General features: G+C 41.9%; 1 protein-coding gene across 9 annotated transcripts in view; it reads right to left on the bottom strand.

Annotated features, from left to right (window-relative positions):
- Positions 1-270: 270 nt before the first annotated feature.
- PDGFA (platelet derived growth factor subunit A) overlaps positions 271-24,757 on the bottom strand; it is a 41,459-nt gene continuing 16,972 nt past the window's right edge. The window contains exons 5-8 of one of the 9 annotated variants that reach the window (XR_010606967.1): positions 22,010-22,136; positions 13,974-14,147; positions 7,659-7,861; positions 5,080-7,092 (exon numbers count right to left, since the gene is read on the bottom strand). Coding sequence is in view for 7 of the 9 variants with exons in the window: in XM_065644464.1 (XP_065500536.1) it covers positions 14,014-14,147; positions 22,010-22,136 (261 nt within the window). In the remaining 2 variants the exon portion in view is untranslated. The other 8 variants (XM_065644464.1, XM_065644461.1, XM_065644459.1 and 5 more) reach the window with 8 other exon arrangements.

Below are 24,757 nucleotides of genomic sequence, written 5' to 3'. Positions count from 1 at the left end.
TTGTTTAAATGTATAGGAAGATAATTTAAATAGTATTTCACTTCCAGCGTTATCATCAGAAGGACTGATGAAGGTTAACATGTAGCTGTACCCTTGGTGTGAAAACAAAGCAGAAAAAGTCTTAGCTATTGGTCTTAATAACAGAGTAGAGAAAACAATATCATAGCCTTCCTGATTAGTATTTCTCTGCTCCATTGGATCAGTGTTCCTCTCCCATTGTATTTCTCAAACATTCAATAGTGAAATCCAATTGTATATTCATTCAGGGGCAGTTTTATTGAATTCATGAGCACAGTACACGAGAGCTTAGGAAAACAAGCCGATTTTATAAAATGCTGTATCAGTATAAAATGCTGATCGCTACCTGATCGTGCAGTGAACCTTCCATGATTCCCTTGGGATGTGTCGGTTGGGTTTGGGATGTGTTGGTTTGGTTTGGGATGCGTCGGTTGGGTTTGGGATGTGTCGGTTGGGTTTGGAATGTGTCAGTTGGGTTTGGTATGTGTCGGTTGGGTTTGGGATGCATTGGTTGGGTTTGGGATGCATTGGTTGGGTTTGGGATGCGTCAGTTGGGTTTGGGATGTGTCGGTTGGGTTTGGGATGTGTTGGTTTGGTTTGGGATGCGTTGGTTGGGTTTGGGATGTGTGGGTTGGGTTTGGGATGTGTCGGCTGGGTTTGGGATGCGTCGGCTGGGTTTGGGCTGTGTCGGCTGGGTTTGGGCTGTGTTGGTTGGGTTTGGGATGCATTGGTTGGGTTTGGGATGCATCGGTTCATGTGCGTTTTCAGGAGGAAAGCAGCCAGTTACTGTTTCTGGTGGGTTCTTAATTGTTCAATGGACTGCTCAATGGCATTAAATGGGCCATACCGCGAAGCTGCCTTGGGCAGTATCAGAGCAGGGATACATGCTTTTCTCTTTGTATTTTTAATACCCACACGAGCATTTAGAGTACAGTCACTTTAAATAAAACTACAGAGATTGCAAATGCCACAGCTTGCTTATTTACTTACTGTCTCTTAGTCTGCCCAAAATGTGGAAATAATGTTTCCAGAGATGCTGGAATTCATGTGCCTGTTGAGGATCCTGGCTCCTGTCCTGGATGATATTGCATATTCAGGAGATGATTCATTCACTCCTGAGCGGGAGGAAGGACTGTACCAGCTGTACCACCTCTCCATCGCTGATTGACAGCGTGGTGATGTTTCCACAGGGAAGCCTCGTGCCTCCAGGTTAAGCCAGAATAAAGGAACAAACAAAAGAGAAGTGAAATGGGGAGATGATTCACAGAGCAAGAAAACAAAAGAGAATTGGAAAGGTAATGCCAAGCCAGACTGACAACAAAATTTGTATTTGTCTCAGCCCAAAATGTGCAGACAGGATTCTGCATTTCTTTCGTGTGTAAATTAAAGGTGTCCTTTGCCATTGGCAAGAGAGGATTCAGGAGGGAGCAGCTCAGGGCTTTGCCACCCCAGTCCTGCAAACGGGTGATAAAACCCACAGCCAGCAGCCCTTGGTTAAAGATGAGCAAGACCCAAGACCGCTCTGTAAAGTGACTTAGAAGTTAATGAAATGGGTTTTCCCTTTTGTAATCCGATTTTTTAAAAAATTTCATCCCTGCTGACACAGGAACTGTGCGGGATACAGGGCTGATACCACGCGCATTACACACCTCGCCATGGATTTATCTCAGAAGGGCTGGCTGAGGCTTTGAAGGCAGCTGACGGCTCCCAGCTGCCTGGGGACTCGCTCGCGTGGCCTCTGCGGCTCCTTAATGGGAACAGAGTGGAATAAACGGGCTCAAAGGTTGCCTGGAATGACCAAGAGTGAAAGAATTCCTCCTGCCACTCCTGTGCTAATCAAAGGGGTGTGGAAAAGAAGTTTCGATCTCTCATGTCCCACATTGCCAAATAGAAAAAAAAAATATATATATATATATGTATATAGATACACGCACACATATAGCTATACTAATTACACAGCCAATTCCTATTTTGAGGAAGAAGTCTCCACACTATCAAAATCAGTCTTGAAATTAATCTTTCCTGTGGTATATGCAAGCCAAGCCAGATCATTGAAGTTCCCTTAAAAGGTCTGTCAAACACATCTAATCTGTTTACTCCAGGCTTTTACTGCTGGCGATACCTGGGACTTCGCCTCAGAGGTTTCCTACAGTTTGTGATCTTAGCAGGTCAAAGTTTCCAAAGGTGGGGAGAAGAGAGGCAATCCCTTCCCCACCTGTACAAAAGGTATGTGCCTCTGAGCTACTAATTTAGAACCAATGAATCAGAAATAAGTAACATAAAAACCGTCTAACATTGATGTTTACAGAGCACCTCCTCTAAGCAGACAAAAGCGTGTGTCAACAGGGAAACCGCCACGTAGAGCTTGCGTGGCAAGCGGCTCGACGTATTTAAACAGCTTTTGCCAAGATGTTAACATGTTGCTAGGGAAGCGAGATGTAGGTGCCCTCCTGCACCGAGACCCACCATCCGCACAATGGGAAAACGGAGCCGCCCCGGCCCTCACGGCTTTTTGTTTTCATCTTTGTAGCTTAAAAAAGGCAGTTCTTCCCGTGGCTGATTAATGGTCCTTCTGCAGAAACTGCATTTTGAACATATTTAAAAATCTTGGGCTAGATAACACTTTGACCTAAAATATAATAGGTTCATTTTTTTTTTTTTCTGATAGTGTCTGACATTCCTAAGTTTTAAAACCTTATTTTTGAAAAGAGGCTTTTCTAACTTGAGCAAAGGTGGCCAGGCTGTGGCTCTGTGTGCCTGTGCTCCCAGCACATCATCGACCAGCTCTGGGACACACAGACACATCTCAGACCACCAGGACAGACATCCCAGCCCGGCGCCAAGCGGACCCTCCCGGGCTGTGCAGTTACGCTTGGCGCAGTTTCCCCTCCCGTGAGGGGAGGTCCCTGGGGAAATCCCTGTCATCCCCTGCCTGTGAACCATTCCCCAGATTTTCTCATCCCCTGAGCACTCCGTGTTTGTGTGACCCAAGCCTGGGTTATATTAAGCCCACTGCTCAAAGGACCAGAAACCATGGCTCCCATGGGCACACACCAACTACACTATAGAAAGAGGGAAAACTTCAGGGAACGAGTGGCACTGTAATATATGTTATCTACCCAGAATATATCTACCCATGTGCCGATCTCTATAAACACATCCATTTCTCCATATGGGTGGGTATATATTTATATGTACCAGTCTCAAAATACCAGCAAGTTTTTATTGGCCCCATCTGCAGATGGGGTGACGATGACAGACAAGGTGCTGTGATCCCTCTAGGCTGCTCTTCCTCCGGAGGGGAGAGTTTGGGTCTTGTCTCTCTAGGAGAGGTAAGAGAGGGAGCTGAGTTTTCCCAAAACCCAAGCAGCTCCTTGGTACAGAACTCTTGCTCAGCTCTCATTTTGAATCATGCTGGCAAATACACATGAAAGTGAAAACGGTATTGTGAGATGGTTATGCAAGAGCGGGCGGATCCCTGGACCGAGCCATTGTTCCAAACATTTAATTAACATTATGAAAGCTGATTAAAGGAAAATCTTTAACCTCCAGGGAAATGCCATTTTCCCTCACTTCCCATACCTCTGCAATTTTCACAATGGAAGAAGGAAAGTGTTATTTCAAGGCATGATTCATATCAGCTACAACCTGATCTTTGCCACAGCCATGTCCTGCAGCTTCAATAATCACTAGCAGTGACACTAGACGGGGACACTTCTGAGGCAGCACTTTTCCCCCATTATACCATGACCTGAATTGCCATCATAATTTCTAGACTTTGTGTCATCCTGGCACGATGACAAGTGTTCACCCACGCTCAAGAACTAAAAGTTAGTTCGCAAGGGCAGCGATACCTTCCCAGACGCGGCATCTCAGATACAAAGTGCGAATGACACGCCACAGTCTGGCGTTGGAACAGCAGGGGCTGCTTGCTTTGGTCACTGCAGCGAATTCCTTTGAAGGCAGGAGACTGGAGCTCCATCTCCAGCGACTCCCCATCTAACCTTGAGCAAATGTCTTACCCTTTCTCTTCTTTCAGAGGTGGAGATGAAGGTGGCGTTACCTCCCATGGGGAACTGGAAACATTAATGACTATAACCAGGCACTGGAGATGCTCAGAGGGAAAGTGCTATTGCAAAGTTCTATTAGTGGAGAGATCTGCTTTCAGCTGCAGTGGGTCTGTGAGCAAGCACAGCCTCCCATTACTCAGCTGTGTACGGGTCACGTATTGCCCCTCTGCTCTCCTAGGCCTATTTTAATTATACGGCATGGCCAGCTCATCTAGAGACCTAATCCCGTGATCTAATCTTGGAGGCAAAGGACAGCTGACTGTCTGCACGGTTTATTCGGAGGAGAGCCCGCGGGGCTGTGCGGAGGGACAGACACGCACCCACCCGGCACGCAGAGCCCAGCTCAGAGGTACCTGCCCGGGGGACAGACAGGACCCCGCTCACCCCCCTCAGGGCACCTCAAGCCCACCGGTTTCTCTGACAGTGACGGCACACGGTGGCATCCAGCAGCCACCACGGCCCTGGGTCATCCCCTGGTTAACAAGAGCCTGGGTGGAAGAGGCATCTACAGACATCCAGATATAAATCTTGAGAATATGCATGGCTTCAGCCCTTCTGAACACCAGGCTTATATAAATACATACACATATAAATACATGATATAAATACAGCCTCTGGCAGCAATAACAATCTCATATGCAGATCTTCAAGGGTTCTTCCCATCTGCAGATCTTGCAGGACAAAGACACCGCAGAACTTCAGGGACCATTCTGAAAAAGGGAAAGATTATCTTTTTCCATTGCTGTCTGCATTCGTCTGATGCAAAAAACCATTTTAATTATGATATAACAGGATCATCTCCACTACTCTGACTGTGAAGAACAGGCACTGCTTTTGTGCACACAGAGACATCAATAAAGTAGAAGCTTTATTTACAGGATGAAATTCCTCCTTCAAAAAGCACTAGAGATAAACCAAAGGAATATTAATGCAAGATCGTGAATACCAAATGCATGAAATTCTTACTCAATAAAAGGCAGACAGCTGGGTATTCTGATAAAAATGGGCCTTTATTTTTTAATTCTTCCTTTCATTACCTGGATTCTGTGTTTGTCAGAGCAACAAAATATAGTTTCTTTGATACGCAGCAAATCTGAAAACAATCCTGCAAACAGCACAACACAAAAACTCCCACAAAACGGGAAAGCTATAAAATTTGAGAGGCGACGAGGCTTTCAGAAGTGCCAGTTTCCCAGTGCAATGGCTGGAAGGGTGGCCTGGCCTGGCGGCAGTTCAATCATTTTGTAACGAAGGACAAATACTTTCAACATCCTGAGAAAGAGGGCGGGGGGAAGGGGGGCACGGCTGCCTCGCTTTCTCTCCTCCTGCTATTCTTCCTCCTCCCTCCCCCCACCCCTTGGATTTTCAATAGCTCTTTAGTGTTTCCATCAAAGGCTTTTACCATTCATCCTCCCTTCTGGTGCCTGCCTTCCACCTGTCTATCCATCACAGCCCTAACCCAGGTCCTTTTTTTTTTTTTCTTCCCCCCTCCTTTGCTATTTTTCATGCGGTGGGATTTGTTTATAAGTTTCTGTATTACCTAAGCTGGAGGGGAAGAGGCTGCTGAGAGGAAAGTGAGAAAGCAGGATTAAGGAGTAATAATTCAGCTCGGTTGCATTTCCATCTGAACAGTCATAAAATGTGCAAATCCTGTTCCTGGGAATTTCATGACAGTGGCCTTCCCTGCCATTGCCCTTCCCGTGCCCCCTCTCTCTCACCCTCTCATGCCAAAACGAGATGCTTATAACTCCACGGACACCAAAGCCACGATGTGTGCGCCGGGGGCAGTGGGGAGAAGGCTCCTGCCAGCGTGTGTGCGGGGCAGACACTCCAGATGTGGCCGTAAACTACAGATGAGGGCACGGAGGCTGCAGGGATTGCAACCGGCAGGACGATGGGAGCAAGTGGGGAAAGGCCATTTGATACGAGAGTTCCCAACACCCCCAGCTATAATTAATTAGCCTGGGTAAAAAATAAAGTAACTTTTCAGGCTTGTTTGCTCTCTAAGAAAATGATACAGAAATGTATGTGATTCGCACTCCATCAGCTTGAAGAGTTTCTAGTATGTCCTTTTTAGCTCATCTACCATCACAAGGCACCAAAATAGAAACGAGCTGGCTTTCTAGACTCCAGAGATCCACTAGCAACCCATCTTTGATCAAACTGCAAGACAGAAGGACCACTGCCATGTACGGGTCGATAAAGCTTTACCACTGATTGAAGCAGAGGTCAGTGTGGCTGGAGGTGGCCTCTGTGGGGACGAAGGACTCAAAAGGCTGAGCAGTTGTACTGGGTACTCCCTCACTACTTGCACAAACACATCCAGAACAGCCAGTAGTGCTAAAGGAGATGGTCCTTAACCTGTCCCTAACCCTAGTGAGCCCACAAACCTTTGCTTGGTGGAAATTCATGTCATCTCTGCTGAACCTGGCAAGAGCTGGCAGCTTTCTTCCACTTACATATTGGAAATACTGAGGATCACCCAACAGGTAGCACATGTCAAAGTTCATGTGATTGACAGTTATTTATTATTTTTAAATAAAATGAGAAGAGAATGAATTGGTTGTCCATCAGCAGCTCAATTCTTTGGCAACTTCCTAGGCAGTTTGACCATACATATGACAACACAAAATAAATTTCACTTGCTTGCAGTAGCAGTTTGCTATAAACTCAGTCCATAAAGGATTTATAGTTCTAGCAGCAGTGGGATATATGAAATAAGAAGCCCTTTCATCCTTAAAACTGCTCTGCAGTCTGGTCGAGATGATGAAAGTCATTGTTTGTAAGGCCAGAGGAGAGCAGGAGTTCACTCAGCCAGTCCGGCTGTGCTAGGAGGAGGCATGCAAATTGGGTCCAAAGACGAGAGGAGGCCCAGAGAAGCAGCAGCCCTTGGTTTTGCAGAACAGTCGAAATCCGTAATGATGTTAGCCGCGCTTCGCAGGGTGGAGGGGAGCAGTATTTCCATCAACTAAATGATCTCAACTCTTTGGCTTCCCTGAGGGCACTGCAACGGGACAGACTGCGATGGCTCACCAGAGTCACTCTCAGATGTTTGTGTTCTTCCCACCCACTAGCAGCCCCAACCTGAGCATGTCTTTGGCACAGCAGGTGGTATCCTTAATCCCACGGATGGCCAGCCCGAAGCGAAGATTAGCAGAAGAATTTGTTTTCATTAAAATCCAACCTACTATTACCATCCTATCTGATGGTGCAGGTTCAAAATGCGCATGTCCAGCTATTCTAGCAGCTCTGTTTCTGCAGGGAAAGGGCAGTTCAGCAACCTGCCTCTTCACTTTTTAATGTCTGTCTTTCTTTTAATCCACAAGTGACAATGACAGACACAGTGAGGAATGTTAAATGCACCTCCTCCTGGAGAATTCTGACAGCACGGCCAATGGAATCAGGATTTCACCTTTACTATGTTTCTTTTGATGGTGGAACTGGTCTGATTTTCCTCCCAGAGAAATTATTTTAATGGGCCCATGGAAAAAAAAAAAAAAAGGCAAACAAAACAACGAAACAGAAAGAGACATACAAATTAACACTAATAGGTACAGGAAAAATACAAACCTTAGCACCATGCACTCCCCTCATTATTAGACAAAGGTTGGGAAGGGTTCACAAGTGTAAAATGCTCATGTGAATTATGAGATTACTGCTCAGTTTTCTTTCAAGTCGTGGGCTGGAAACAGATGGTGGCTGTAGCATTTATGACGGCACAACATGTTACTGCAAGCCTAGCCATCTCTCTCTCTCTCTCCTCAAAAATGCAGCTGCAAGGAAAGTTGTGGAAAATCACATTAATAGTCTCTTCCACCACATAGTTTTCCAGCCCTTCATCCCTGGCCAGCACATGGACAGAGCCATCTTGTATCCCAGTAAGAATACTCTCCTAATCCCTGTCCTGAATAGTTACCAATGACTGGCTTATTTAAGGGCTAGTTAAAATGTGGGGTTTGTTAGCATCGTAAAAAAGCCTCTAGAAAGCAGGTCCTTAAGGTCAGAGCAGATGCCATGTGAGCCCAAGAGCTCCATAAGGGAAACACTCAGAAAAAAGCATTCAGACTGTCCTTCAGCTGTTTATTATTTAAACATTCAGTTCAGGCCAAGCAGGTTGATTTATAGAGACGCAGAAACACAGATAGAACATTTGCAAAAGCATCTTTGTGACTTAGGAGTCCAAATCTCACTTTCAAGCACGAGTAGGAACTTTCACAAGGGCAAACGCCTCTTGATTTTCAATCAGACAGCCTTCCAGCGACCACAAGTTTAGAAGTATCCGGGTGCCTAAAGATAGAAAGAACAGCTAACCCAATATTTAAATATCTTGCCTGAAGAAAAAAAATGCTCAGGCTTCACCACCCGTGTGTTTCAGCCCTGATGGAAATGCCTTGCTGCCTAAAATAATGTTCAAACACACAGCAAAGCTACCCTTTGAATCTGAGTGAGACACAAGAGCTGGCGTGCGCACACATTCCCCGGGTGGAGGACAGCAAGGTACCCAACGTGTGTGCAGTGAGGGAGCTGCACCCAACAAGGCTGGTGCAAACTTGGGGACAGCACGTCTGGACTTGAAACCATGAGCTGAGCCTGGGGCACAACCCCTCAGCTCTGCAGTCACCATCCAGGGACCTGCTCACACCAGGGAGCTCTTTGAACAGTAGAAAACTGCTCTTTGTCATCCGCAGGATCTCCGGGTGCTTTACAAATATGAAATATTCCTGTTTCACAACACTTCTGACGGCATCAACTCACTAACAGTAAATCCAGGAGTGTGGGATTCAGGCCCTTGTCCAAAACCAGGACTTTAGGATTACTTCTTCAGTTGACTCAATTAAGAGCCTGTCAAATATTAAACTTCCAGGTAAGTGTCACTGGTAAATCTGAGTATACATTTTGCCATTCTCACTTCACTGGCCTCACCTGATTGAGAACATCAGCACCAACTTTACCACGTTCATCCTTACTTATTCCAATGTGCTCCTGTTGTCCTCCCTGCAGCCAGATACACGCAGGGCAGCACTTCTGCCTTCTAGGGTGCAGAACAGGGCAACTGGAAACAAGATACACTTCCACCATTCCCTTGATCACTTTTCACACCTACGCCAGGAAGTTGCTACAGAAATTCAATAGTGTACACACTTTAAAAAGCTCTTTCCCAGAGGCAGAATCTCTCTGGGTGATACAACCAAAGACATCCACTGCATATCTATCATAACTGCAAAAACCTTGAGACCCTTCGTCTAAGATATAGAAGGTGCCATACTTTTCTTTTTTTTTGTTTTGGAAACCTCACCCTGCAGAATTCATTAGTATCCTATGCAACAATGTACTTCCTGTAAGTAATGAGCTATAAAGTGTATTAGAAGTTTCCACTTCTGGTTTTATCTTTTCCTGATCTAGCCCAAAAACTCTTTTGAAGTTGCTCAAAGTGTTCTTCATGTATGCTTGTTTTAGGAAATACCAGATCACTATTGGCAAACTTCTCCTTAATTAAGGGAGATAAAGGAATCAAGATTAGATTAACTGCTTAATTTCCCACCTTTTTAAGGTACTATTTTAAGATTAATTTTTTTCGCTTGGCTTAGAAAGGAAACATGCTGAAGAAAATAAGGAAGGAAGAGACCTTAGAGGCCCAGAGAGGGCAGGCATTGTCACGGGCTTGCTAGCGGAGCTGAGCTTGCTGATGGAAAGCCACTGAATAGTTAAAGCTTTCCCTCAACACGATGGAACAGCTTACTGAAAAGGCTGCAGATCACTTCTGAAACTAGCATCACTCCAGGCAACACATAAAAGGAAAAGACTAAGCTTAGACTATGATACCACAGTAGGCTCTTCAGGGCCTCAGCTTTAGCAAGCCAACTCGGATCATGCCTAACTTTAAGCAGGAGTAACTTCAAAGAAACATCTCACATGCCTCAAGTTCAGCTTTCCACTGACGCTCTTGCTGAATCACAACTTAGGGGAATGCAGGGAGCTAATGGGAAACATTTGCACTCACTAACCCCAGCTGCAAAGTCCCCAAACCCCCATTAGATAGGCAGACATAGCCTAACCATTTTGCATTGGCCAGCAGGCTGTTCACAACAAATAGATACAGACTGTTAGGCAAGCTCTTCTGAAGCACATGTAAGAGAAACACATCCCTGAATAAATAGTGACAATCTGATTTAAAAGCAGTATTTGTGGCAATCAGTAAAGTATGCAAGCTGAGCATTAACCTGCAGGACTCATATGTGGCCTGTTGAAGAAACTACTCTATCTGGGATAAATTGCTTCTGTCATTTTTGCTGTGGAAACCCATTGCAGTCAGGGGGAATTCAGATCCTGCATGTTTTTGAGTAGCTTCCTGGCTCCGAGAAGACCTGTAAGCAGCATTCTTCACTGAGTTTGGACCAAGAAATGTCTTCACTCCCAAATGCATGAGCACAGAGCCCTCAGTCTGCATGGGAATCTTGCTGTTGAGCAGATACCACGTCACCTCAACCACACAATGCAGCATGAGACCTTCCTTCGCATGAGGGACATGCTGGCATCAGGGAAACATCAGCTCTCAAGGCAAGGGGGAAAGGGGGACACTGCAGTGCTTGGTGGCAGCCAGGGAGGATGTGTCTTCAGGCAGGACTGTTTGAGCACGAGGAGGCACATCTTGGCTTCCTCGAAGTGCTGCAGCATCTCTCCCTCCTTCTCCAGCCGCACACAGCTGGCACAGCTGGGCAACAGACTCCAGCAGAACAGGGCCCACAGCAGAAAATCTGGCCTCTTGGAACTTCCCTGGTCTTCAGCTTAAATCAGCACCACCTTTGTCTAGAAAAGATGTGTAAAGCCAAAGTGCTAAGGCAAAGGTGAAGCATGGCTGGAGCAAGGAGGACTCCCCATCTGAAATGTCAGGCTGTCCCAGCAGCGAACGGGGCACGCAACAGGCACTTGGGAAGTCACTGCTGGGAAGCAACTACACCCAACAGCAGAAAGCAAACCTAAGGTTGAGTGCCACTACCGAGAGAAGGAGGGAAACACTCATGGTGACATCCCTGGCTCAAAATTAGCCTCGCTGCAGAACACAGACAGAGGGGTTTTGAAGTCACCTGAGGTTTCCTGGAAGTCTTGTAAAAATGAATTAAAACTGGATGCCAAAATCCCTTAGGCTGCTGAAAAAAATCACAGCCAAGGATGCCCAGCAATTCTGGAGGGCTCTTGATACTTCAGAGAGGTCTTCAAGTCGGAGTTCATCCCCAAAGGGAGCTGAGGCCGCTCAGCACTTCACTCACAGGCCCCCTGTGAACAGAGTCTTCTTTCTTGTGGTCAAACAGGGGATATCTTGAATTTATGTCTTGCTTCTCCCCTTGTGAGCAAACAAAACAATTTCTATGAGTAATTCTACCCGCTAATTGCCAAGGAAAAGTCTGGTAACAAATGCTTCGCATTTTTGACAGGTCAGAGGCTTCCCTAAACAGAGTTGCTGGTTTATGTTTTCTAACAGCATATGTTCACATCCGGGGACCCCAGCAAATTCCAGTGTGGATGAGTCTCTGTGGGAAATTGCTTTTCCAGATTTTCTTGTTTTAACTGCTCCAGGAAATGAGTCTATTTTTACAACACTAAGCAGCAAAACATGAAACCATTATCTGCTTCGTGGCAAGAGTTTCGGGTCAATTCTCAGGTAACTGTCACCTCCAGTGAAGTCAATGGAGTTGTACCTATTTATGCAAGTAACTGATCTGGCCAATTATGTAATTGGTTGATCAGTTACTAGAACATGGAGCTACCATTGGCCTAAGGAGTGTTCTATTTTCATACGTCTCAAAGTCCATCCAAGCCCTGATGTATCGATAAGTGAAGTATTCAAGTATTATGGTCTGTAAAGATGATCATTAACTGCTGAAATATTTAAGCACGAGTGTTTTCTATGAACACCTACTTTCTCACTGAATTATCACTGTATGTATAACAGAATATTTCCTGGATTCTTTTTTCATCTGCCAGATAAACCAGGGTGGGCTTTTCTTCTACTTATTTGTGATTGCTTTCAAGAATCAAGATGTTTTCAAAATCCCCAGGGGATTTCAAGCACTATGGGCTCAACTGCATCTCCAGGTGCTTCTGGTCTTTGCACACCTGATCTTAACAGTTCATCTCAGTTTCCAAGATGGACAGTAAAACCAGTTGTCTTCAACATGCAAGATCAAGGATGGTACATAGAGGCCAGAACACTAGGTTTGATCTTGGGAAGATGAGTGTGCAACACTTGTTATAAACTTGACTCCTTATTTCCCTGTTTGAGGGACTACTCCAGCCTTCGTATGTGGATTTGTTTTCTGCTGAAGCACACAAGTCAACCCTTGTGTATTTTTATCTAAGCTCCTGGAAGACATTTGGCAGAAACAAGTATCAGTCCAAACAGAAATTTTTAGATGCTAATAACTCAAAGCAAGTCAGATTTGATGCCCTGCTAACGAGTCAAATATAATGATGATTGGATTCCCCTCTGGGGGAAGAAGTGACACTGGAAGAACATGACACTGAAGCCTTCAGTGACAGAAATTCTACCACCAGGACATTGCCAGAATTTCATCTGTTGATTATGAACAAGACTAAGAGTTGGTATTTCCTCAGTTTCAGGTTGGGAACTACGTATTCTTGACCTTATGCCTAACTGAAAACCTCACCAAATGTCACTCAAGAGACTAGCATATGGAAAACAAACTTAGAGACAATATCTAAGGAAAACAGTACCTAACCTATGACTTGTTCTCTGATTTACAACTGTGATTGCAGGCCCCACCTGACAGTCATATGCTGTGATAATAGGCAGCAGTTCAACAAGAACCAGTCATAACTTTTTACGTGTTGTACTGATTCTGAGCTACTTCAGCACATAATTTAGCCTGATGCAGCAAATACTTTGAATGACTAAAGGGATAGGTAACGTTCCACAACTGAAGAATGAAAGATCACATTTTGCTCTTGTTCATTTTATTTTCTAATAACTTTTTTTTCCCCCTAAACTAAAAGTTGCCAAATTTCACATGAAATTTGCTCTCATTATTTATTCCCATCTCAAATTTGTCTGTTATGAGTATGACTGTGAGTTTTCAAATTATATTCTCCGAGGTACCCTAACGGGTCATCTTAAATGGGCTCACTGGCACTAGTAATTGCAGTCCTAAATCCAGCCATGCCAAGAAAATAGTTTCCCAAAAAAGAACAAATATTAATTCCAAAATGGCAACCGCCACGGGAGTGTAAGAGAGTGGAAGTCTCCCAGCTGTTTTTCTAGTTATATATTCCAGTCGTTACGTCATCTTTGCGGTTGCTTACAACACACTTCAACACTCTAAGAACACAATGACCCCCATCCCATACCTGGGATGCTGTGTCAGGATGGCACACCTGACTGAAAAAGAGTAATAAAGCACCAATGCTGCTCCATCTGCCTGAGGTCCATGGCATGCTTGTCCAAAGTTACAAGCATGCTTAAGCACTAGTTTGAAACACAAGCACCTCTTAAAGTGCTTTTCCATACCAGGGCCTGGGAAGAAAAAAATCAGGATTGGGCCCATGATAAAAACAGTTCCCTTGGGAACTGTTACCCACACCATAAAACAAATGAATGACACTGAAGTACAGTGAAAATTGTCTACTGAATTTTTGTAAATTCCCATAAAATCTGAGTCTTGGTTTGTTCTATGTGCATAATTTTCACTGTAAGTCACAAAAGGTTGACTCCTTAGAGATGCAGGAAATGACTAGGTCATGATAGCATAAAAAGCTGCGTAATTGCATGGGCAGAAAGCTGGATTTTCATCAGTCACTACATTCTCTGACGATATGGCAGTGGTTTTTGATCATGTATCCAATGCACAATAATTAGGCAAAATGACTTACCCTCAATCTTTTCAGTATTTAGCTCTAAGGGTGCAAGGATTCATTCTTGGAAAGGGAAGATGGTCGTGTGATTTAGGGCACTGGATGAGCACTCAGATCTGAGTCCTCTCCCTGGTTCTGCCATAGCCTTGCTGTGTGACCTTGCACAGTCATTTCTCCATGCCTCGGTCTCGCCTAAAATGGGATAACAACAGTTCTTTATTTCAGAGGAGATACGAATACAAAGCAGTTCAAGGCTGTGCCGCAGAGAAGCTACAGCAAAGAGCGGCACAGAAAAGCTCTGACATAAAATAATACCTTGCTATTAAAATGTGGGAAAACACACAGTAATTAAAAGGAATAATAAATACAAAGCATAGATTGATTTTTGAGGAATGCAACACTGATAGGCTTTTTCTCTGTTACTGGAAATTAAAGCAAACGTAAGTGGGATTCTTATGGGTTTAAACAATTTTCACCTGACTCTGTTTCTGAGATCTGCTAGTTCTAGAAGCTGTATATTAGAAACACCAAGAAAATTGCTTAATTGAAAACCTCCACATTTTTTCTGTTTTAAAGCAACCACGATTTCCAGCCCAAGAGAAGGTCAGATAAATAATCAGAGTAAGATTTTCAAAGCCATGGAAGGGGCCTACGAACGTGATTTGCTTCAATTTACAGTAAAATATGAGCATGCAAATCTGAGGTAGCTTTGAAACTTCATCTTTGCTTTTGGGTACGCTTTCAAATTAAATTATAAATGGGGCCACTGATCTTAATTGAACTGTCAGATGTCTGGAATAGCTTCAATGCCACTGCTCCAGAGTTACACCGCTACCGGAATTGGACAGAGCGCCTTCAGTAATGAGTATTTTTCCAAATGCAAAGATGAATCTTTTTCCCTCCACAACTGTATGTCTACATAACAGCATTCATCTTTCATGTGGGGGTCAGTTGTAGGCTTGGAAGACAGGATCTCCAGGATCATACCTAGATAAAGCAATTGATTTGGAGATAAACAGATCACAGGCTGTTCTGTCAGGCAGGACAGAGAAGAGACATATGATGAGACAGATACTAGGAAGGGAAAATCATTTTTGAAAGACAGAAATACAGGGATGGGAAAGGTGGAAAATAGCTGGAAAGCAGACCACAAAAAGACAACATGGACCCAAGCAGGACACTCAAGAGAACCTCATAGCTGGAACACTGAAGCCCGTTGGAAGGAGGAGACCAATGAGATGCTGTTCCAAGCAGAGTAAAAAGCCTAAACTCAAAGACACAGGAGTGCTGGAGCTGCCTAGGAACCTCCAGGGCTGGAGAGGAGCAACTGCTGGTAGTCACCGTGCACTGTCTAATAAAGCAGATGCCAAGCAGGGTGGAGGACAGGAGAAAAGGGAAGCAAACTAGCACATAATCCTTGATTTCACTCAATAAAAGCAACTCAAGGGTAGCTCTGGAAAGATGAAGCACAGAGTTAAATGTAATGAATTGACGAGAGAATCAGTGATCGTGTACCATATTATAACACTGAGATTGTTTTCGGGCAGTACCCTACACTTTCTGACCAGAAAAGACCTCGAAAAAGTTTAAGTCAGACCAACAACTTCTGAATCTCTGGACAGAGAAAGCAACTACAGAACACAAACCAGAAAAACGTTTTATCCCCAAATATCTACCCAGTGCGTGCAAGGACAAAAATGACAAGGTGTTAAAGGATTGCATGGAAATGTGACTTACAAAAACTATCATCTTCAATTTCTTCATTAAGCACCCTTCTAGCCCCCCACCCCGCAAATAACAGAGCTGTCAGTCAGATATCTTGTGGCTCCAATTGCTCACACCCTTCCCTCTAACACTCCAAAAGCGGCACTTTAAAAATCCAGATGGAGTCCACCTCTAGGAGACAGCGGAAGAAGATATGACACGGCATTCACAAATGCACAGAGAACCGTTTAATTTACAGCCACAATGGTGAAACAAACCAATTCAGAGCTTGGACATTCAAAGTTAAGTCTGACACTCGTTCTTATATTCACTTATTGTGCTTAAGTATTAGAGAACACAGGATTACATCAACAGTACACGAAAATCTGAGATCCCTGCAGGACCGAGTAGTGAAAGGGATGAGCAAGAATGAGGGACCAGCCCCTCAAGTGGTGTAAGCTGGTACAGCTCCATTGCAGGCAATGGAGTGATGGTGATTTACACCAGCTGAGGATATGGCCCTTGAAATGTCCAACTTAACTTTGAATTAATGTCTCCTGTGTCACAACCTTTAGCGTTACTGTTCCTTCTGGTTGTATCTGCCACTTTGAAGAAGAAGGACTAACACTATAGCCTGTGATGTTCAAAAGGCCGGCAGGCAATATCTCAGCTGGACTACAGTAAATGATGCTCACGTCGTGACACTGCTCCTGGGATTTTAAAAACCATGGACTGGATCCTCATCTGATGTAAATTAGCTCAGGGGCAGCCAAGTCAAAAACATTTGCCAATTTATACTAGCTGAGAATATAGCCCTGAGATTTTTGTGTTTTCTGCTGCATGCCATATAAACACTGTGCTTGAGAACAAAGACTCCTGTGCGTTTCATTCCTGGTAATAAAATTAACTTGAGACTACAAGTCTCAAACAAACAACTACTAGAAAAGACTCCATTCAGTCTTCATTCTCTCCTGGTTTTCTGAATTTGGCATAACACGTTTATTTGCTGGCACCAATAAAATGCATGCCTCTCAGTTGGCTTTTTTTTTTTTCCAAGACTTTACTATAGGGCCAGACTTACTCGTGATGTAAATCAGCAAAGCTCCATTATACACAAGGGAGTTACTCCAGGGAATCTGGCCCACAGATCTGAGCGTAACCTTCTTATGCCAGCGCAACCACAGGACTCTCAAAAAGTTGCTTTGCAAATTATTCCACTTAAGTGACTTTGACATCCTTTCATTTCTGCACAGTGTCTGAGTGGGTCACATAATGCTTTTCATCTACATGATTTTAATGGATATATGGTGGTTTTTTTCATTAGATAACTTTTTAGACAAAAAAGGAACGGAGCAACATTATTGGCATCCCACTGAAACATAAATATATAAATTACATTTTATACACTTTTTAAAACGCAGACACATACATTCATGTGCATAACATTGTGAACAGTACACTTAGTGGAAAACAAGCACAGACAATCTTAGTTAAATGTATTTCCAGTTTTGGTGCTCAACAAATACACTGGGAAAATGATCACAAAATAGAACGGTGACTAAGTCTATCTCTGCATTAGCATCTGAAGCCAATAATGCCTGTTAGCGACCATTGCTTTGAGGGGTTGAAATTAGACATAACCACAGGAACAGAAGGGGAATGTTTGAACTATATTTAAAGAAGTGAAAAGGTTAAAAATCTCTCTCACTTTCATTGTTTTAAGGTTCTACAGTTCATTCACATTTTAAGATACTTTTTATTTGAGTGGAAACACTGTCTTCAAGACAAACTTTTCTGTTGTTCCAAACCAAGGAAACTCTTTCATCTCTTTGTAGGCATTTCAGGAACAAAAGAATCCAGTAGTTCATTTTACATATCCAATGTGATAATCAGAATAAAGCAAAGGGTACATAATCCAAACTACAGGGGTGGGGCAGTGATTTTGGCCAAGTGAGTAGCCATGTCATACCTGGCACAGCCCTACATTTCCAAAGCAGTACAGAAGGATTCAGCCATGCAGCTCCCACTACAATCTGTGGGGAACTGAACATTTAATCCTTTGGCACTTTGAAAACACAGGAGCTGGTGCCAGAGTATTTTATCTGCCCTGCTATAGTTAAAATAGATTTTGATGTTATTTGGGCTATTCTACTACAAAAATATGACCACAAAATGCTTTTTTTTCTTTTTTTCTTTTTTTTTTTTGGTTCAAGAAAACATAGCAGGCTTTCTCAGGTATATAAAACTGTTAATTTTTAGATAAAAATACAAACTTCACCTTTACAAAAACACATATTTCTGTTGAATACACATAAAGCATAACATTTTACCAAAAATAAAGAATTTTAGGTTTTGTTCAAATATTTGCAGCAAGGTAGTTCCCATGCCACCATGACATTGTACAATGCAGATACAAGAATTTGTACATTTCACACAGCTCCAACATGTGAAATAAAAGTATCTGTATACTGATAAGAATGACAATTGCTAACACAATATCACTAGTAGGCAACTGGCATAAGTCTTAAAGAAAAAAAAAAAAAAAAGGATTTTTGCATGGATATCCTATGATTTGTTTACGCACATCTCTCTTTTTTTCTCTTTTTTTTTTTTTCTTTTTATGTAATGCTTTAAATTATGGGGGAGGTTGGGGAACATAAACCAAGAAACGTCTAGAAAATTATGCATAGGTATACCATCTTTATTTTAATACATCTCATTAGTTTGCATCCCACTAGGAGAAATACCATAATGTTTTGTGTTCTGCTTATTGTTATACCAGTCTTTTATATGTGTTATTGGCAAATGGAGTCCAAGAGATAATAAAAAGCTAGGCAAAGAGTAAAAAGAAAACTTAATAATCACTTTATGGTGTAAAAAAAAAAAAAAAAAACAAATCCACTTAAGGCTCCCCAGAAGGTTTTTTTGTATAGACTTTTAAAACACCACCAAGCAAGGATGTATTGTTCTATAGTGTTTGCGTGGCATTTGATCATTTCATACATTCCTGCTTTTTTTGTGCCTGAAGTCCACCAGTATCCATCCATCTTCATCAAGAATGCAGGCACATTTCTTGACGTAAAGCACCGTTGACTGCTCTGACAGAAATCCACTATTCACTTAGATTTTTGTCATGTTTTTGAGTACTTTTGGTATCCTCCATTCATTCAACTGTCTTTTTTTCTTTTCTGTTTTTCTTTCATTTTTTTTCTTTTTTTGGACAGGGAAGCTTCCTATTGTTTCACAGAGTGCTACAATACTTGCTTTGATGTCACATTAAACAAATGTACATTGTCTCTTTGTTCTCATTAAGTGTTCTTTTGAGCCAGTTTTTTCACATAGGAGAACAAATAAAGTATACAGTCAATAAGCACCATACATAGTAGGTTCAGGAATGTAACAAACCATGTACATCCATGTCCCAGAGAGAAGTTTTTTTTCTAGCTTATTTTCACCTTACATCTGCAGGAGAGAAAAAAGATACAATAACTCTATGATTAGAATCAAATGTCCTATCCTCTAAGTAGATGACTAAAAAAAAAACTGTTCTGCATGAAGAGTCACTAACCTGGGACAAGAAGTTCTAAATGCTGTTTTGATTGAGTTTACATGCTCACTTTTAAAGTTGAATTTTAGAAAATCTTTGCTTCTATCATACTACTCCCAATAAATACCTGTTAATCTGAAACAGGATATCAAGTTTAGCATTCTTTAGAAATGATACATCAGTATAAATGAAAACTGCCATTGGGAGTTTATGTGCAAAAATAGGTGCTTGAAATTAAATTCACCATCATCTAGGCGTTAGGCACATACACTGCAAACTCCAAATCATTCCCGCTCCAAATACCAGAATCAATTGCAAGAGCTGCAGTTCACATAATTTCAAGTCATTAAGAAATGGAAATTCCAAATTTAATTTGGAAGGTGTATCGCCATCATCATACATTGCTAATATGTTGGCCAAAGGATTTCAGTCAATTTTGCACTGAGAGGGTGTCAGTTTTTCACTACACTGAAAACCTCATGGATTTTGATGACAGTCATCATCCTACTGAGACTGAACAGATCAAAAAAACCACAGGACCCTGCAGCACAAAAAATGGTATTTCTAAGCATCTTCCTTGTCAGGTAGGCAGATCATCAGACCATCTCAGATGCATGTATAATCAATCCCAGTTCATGCCAAAATACAGGTTTGATGGTCATGCATATAATAGTATTTTCTCTATGTACACTCAATGTTTTACAGCCAATGACTGGGAATGCAACAATTTGTAACCTGGAAATTCATTCATGCATTATTATGTGATGCTTTGACCTCAGAAATCAATAATAATGAAACAAAAGCAGAGGCAATGGAACTTGAGATTTCAGAAGCTGAAGTATTAGCACCCTCCAAAAAAAAAAAAAAAAAAAAAAAAAAGAAACAAAAAAAGCAAGAAAAGGAAGTAGCTCAAGAATGTAAGATGCTGATGGTGATGTGGAGCTTAAAGGAAAAATACCAGCAGGTAGAATTATCAAAGCCAATCAAATCTAATCTCTTTGCAGCCTTGAGGTAGCAAGTGTCAAGATTTCGAACAGTGATTAAGTTGAAGTGATGACATTTGATTAAGTTTTCCAGTACTTGTGCTATTAGGGTGTTCAGCATATAGGTCCTACCTGAATATCAAATAGTTCCAGTAGGTTTTATGTTGGTTTTAACTTTTTTCGTTTCCGTTTTTTACCTGATTCCCTAGGCCTTCCTGTTAATATAAGGGCAGGGCTGGTAAAAAGCCCTAAGGTAACGCATTTCGTTGAACACTGAAGTCATAAATACTCAAAACCGTTTACATTTAAAAGAAATCTTATTATCCTTTGCGTTAAAGCAATAACTTTATAACATCTGATTTGACATTCCCTTTACAAAGTAATTATACAAAAGTAAAGAAATAATAAACGAAGTTGGCATTGCATACATTTCCAAGATCCATCTATAATTACTGTTACCATGCAGTATTCGACATTTGCTTTCAGCTCTGTAGTTATTTTCAGCTCACCATTCGCTTGCTGGTGCAAGTTATGTTCCTATCAGTAATTAAATCCTAGAAATCTATAATTCTTCCATAACAATTCTACTCCTTTTTTCACACACATCGCAAAGAAGTTTTCACCTTAAAATCTTAACTGCCTAGTTTTTGGTGATTAAAGACATTTTGAAAAACTAGAATTGATCTAGTAAAAACTTTTTTTCCAAATAGAAGACATAGGAAAAATATCAAACCATACACATATAAAAATAATAATTTTAAATGTGATTTATCTACTCGTAATCTAGTTTCAGCTAAAACGCTCAGCTCAGACTATAAATTGATGTCAAATAAAATCACAGAGGCTTAACTTTGCTTTTACGCAAATTCTAATTCTTCTGCTCTGTACATAGCAACTGAAGTTTACATTCGCTTAGACCAGATTTATGTCTCCATGCTGGGTGGACACAGTACAGAAGACTCTTCCTTACCCAGCCATCTACAAACTCCATCACCTTTGGGCAGCTTTCCTCCTGTATTTACCTGCTCCTCACTGACTCTTAAGTTTGGGCTGGGACTACTGCACCCCTAAATTCTCAGCAGAAGTGCAGAACAAACTTTTGAGGCTGCTTTCCACCAGACTCGGGAGAAAGGGAGGTGTCCTTTCTATTGTAGTGGGTTTCTCAGATATGTGTCAAGTTCTGGATTGATTGCACCCTAGTAAGAGGATCTGAGCTAAAGATTTTAGGTGGGTTTATGAAATTCGGATTGAAAATAAATATTTTTCCACATAAATCTTTCCCCATGGTAACGTAAGTAAGGCAAACTTGATAAGGCAAACTTAGGTTTAACGTGACAACTGACAATAAATTCTTGTAAGAAAACAACGGGAACGGGCAATGTTGTTTCAAAACTCCTTACTCTTGAATATTGAATTTATTCCTAAGTGCTTTATATTCATTTCATTAATATTTTCCCCAAGGTCAAGTATATCTCAGGCTTAGCCTTGTCTCCACACAGTCTAAAGAAATTAGGCAACAGAGTTCACCAATAAGCTGCAACATAACAAACTTTAACTTAGTTAAGCAAGACCTGAATCCTATTGGACATTTACATTTATTTAAAGGCTAACCTAATGAGAATTGATACACTTTAAACTTCAAATCCCAACTCTATCCAGCACAAACTGTCCCTAATTTTGTATCTTCAACATACAGAGAAGTAGCTGGGAGCTCCTCTGCTGAGTTCACTGGAAGCAAAGTTTGCTTTACATTTTTTACTAATATAAAAATAAAGTCCATATGACATCAGCATTAATGCAAAAATAAAAGGAAAACATACCAGTTTCTTCTTCTCTATAATCTGAATTAGTATTTGATGATGTACAGGTGCATTCCATATGCTCTTCTAATCTCACCAGAACTTCTTTTAATTTTGGCTTTTTTCTAACATATTCCACTTTTGCCACCTATAAAATACGATGAGGTATGTACTGAGACACATTAACATAGTCATAGTTCAGAACTGAAGACAGATAACTATATCTCTCTATTTTTTAATGTAGCCAAACCAATATAAAATGTTAGCATACTAATCATCTTTTATCTTAATTGTGCATCGTGTAACCATTTACTGCACAGACTATTTGTTTATTCAAGTTCAGCAGTTTGAAACAATTTTCTTTTCCCCCAAGAGATAAAACAATTTCCCGTTCATTTTGGTTTGAAGTTTTAAGCAACTCAGTTTTCACATATATCACAATAAACTTTTATACAGATTCAAACCAGCGGTTGTTCTTGAAGACTGCCACTTTCAGCACGATCTTCTGTATGTGTTGACCTAACCACTGTTCTTAAGCTGAAGTCTAACAGTGAAGGCATTAGGTTGGTTTGTAATAGGTTTTATAATTTACAAACTGGTGTCTCCAAGAGCTCTCTGAAAGTTAAGTGCCCGACTCTTTACAGAACCAGGATCTGAATACCAGCTTAGAAAGCAGCAACTCAATCCTACTCATTCCTTGCAATGACATGGGACTCGTTTACAGGAGTTCCCATGCACTGTTTTTAGGTCCAAGGGAACTACCACTCGCAAACTGGATCCAGTATTTGACTTTATTTTGGATAGCTGGCAAGTACACTATTTCTCTCCAGTCCATCCAACTGCTTCCAACTGCACTGCTCCACTTTGGGTCAAAGCACTGGCATCCTTAAAAAAAAAAAAAAAAAGTCTGGAGGGCAAGGTGAGGTTGGAGGAAGGAGCATGCTGAAGAAGCTCTGGCTACATGTGGGTCTCCCATCTGAAGGAAACCAATGTGGAAAAGAAGGACGCTGGGGCATGGGGATACCGAATAAGAGGACATCCTAACCAACGCGGTGCCGGCGGCCAGGAGAGGAGGAAAGGCGCAGGGGCCAAGAACACTGCCAAGCTGGGGTGCTGACATGGGTTGTAGGATGCTGGGCGTAGACTTGTGCTAAGTGTTATGGGTATGATAATCATGGCCGTGCAAAGTAATACAGCACAATGTGGGCAAAGAGAGTGCTAGACAGTGTGCATGGGGTCCAGCGTTTAGATTACAATTGTGTTAAACACTGCATGAATAGGTGATAATCATTTGCCTGAAATGGAAATTGCTGAAATTAAATCATGGCCTCTCAGTCCTACTAATGATTTATCTATCACTTGACAAAAGGGGGCTGCGATGTGGCTGTCCCCGCAAATGAGACGACTACATAGTATAGGTATGCGTTACAAATTAGATGAGGGAGTAGAAAGACAAGAGGGGCTGGTTGTCTCTACAAAAGCAACATGACAGAGCTGTAAAGTGTGACTCAACCAAAAGCTGCAGTGACTACCAAACTCAGCATCCAGAATTACACTAGACTTTCCCGGTAATAGCTTACTTGTGTGTTTGGTAGGGACTTAATGCTCCCAATCAATCTTCATACTATGAAAATCATTCCCTGGCCCTCCCAAAAGTGGAACAGTGTCACGAAATGAAGAGTGGTGGCTGGAGAAAAACAAAACAAAACAATTCCCCGTTCCCCGAATCACTCTTCTAGCTCTGTGGACACAAACCACCAAGGGCCGCGGAACGACAGTAACAGAAGCTAGAGCAAAATCCTGGTGTTACTACAGTCAATGGGAGATCTGCCATTGCTTCCATGGAGCCGGTTCAGATCCACATTTTAGTCACCACCTCTTCTGTCAACAGAATCTGGAGACGATTTTCATTTACCCAGCAAACAAAAGTTGCAGAGAGACATATGCAATAACTGAAGTGTCCACACTAAAAGGTATCTTCCAAAACTATCAGATCTCCATATAAACAAATTAAGAGCTGGCCGTGACAAACAAGAATGCTTCTGCTGAAATACTAACCATGGTCAAAGCATATGTTTCAAAAATCTCCTATCAGAACCCAACTCCATCAAGCCTTTGAACACAAAGATTTGAAAATGTATGGTACAACTGAGTCATCTGGCATCAAAGGATGACTAATCCTTAAAATTTACAAAAACAAACAGTAATTAAGACACCTCCATCATCGGAGACAAAGAACAAGACCCAGCAATCATGAAATAGCTTTCAGATCTGCCATGCTTATTACAGCTGTTAGAATAAACCAGTTTTATTGACAATTACGTGCAACAAAAATAAACTGTAATCAAGCTTTTTAAAGTCTGCCCTTGTTTTGCTTGGTTTTCCAAACATAAATATATATGCAGTTCCTGTGGCTATTTGGTATTAAACAAAAGGGAAAAAAAAATATAATACTTTGAAGAACATAATGAATTTATACAGCAATTCAAAGCTGGTTTTTATTGTAGTTAAAATACAATCCAGCATACGTTCCACTGCCCTACTTCATGCTACACAAGTTAAAGGAACGCTGTTTTGTAAGATGTTGCAAACACTCAAACTGGAGCAGCACAAACCAGATAAATTGCTGTGCTTGTGTCATCTGTTAACACCTGCTGCCACACAGGATGCTAATCTAAAACAATGATGGTTGCAGGTCAGATTTTCAGTGGGTATAAACAGGGACAGCTATGCGAACAGCATGGGATTTGGCCTTGTGCTGGCATCTTT

Source organism: Caloenas nicobarica, chromosome 14 (assembly GCF_036013445.1).
Source record: "Caloenas nicobarica isolate bCalNic1 chromosome 14, bCalNic1.hap1, whole genome shotgun sequence".
Lineage (NCBI taxonomy): Eukaryota > Metazoa > Chordata > Aves > Columbiformes > Columbidae > Caloenas > Caloenas nicobarica.
The sequence above is the reverse complement of the archived record's forward strand: the minus strand, read 5'-3'. Positions and strand labels throughout refer to the sequence as shown.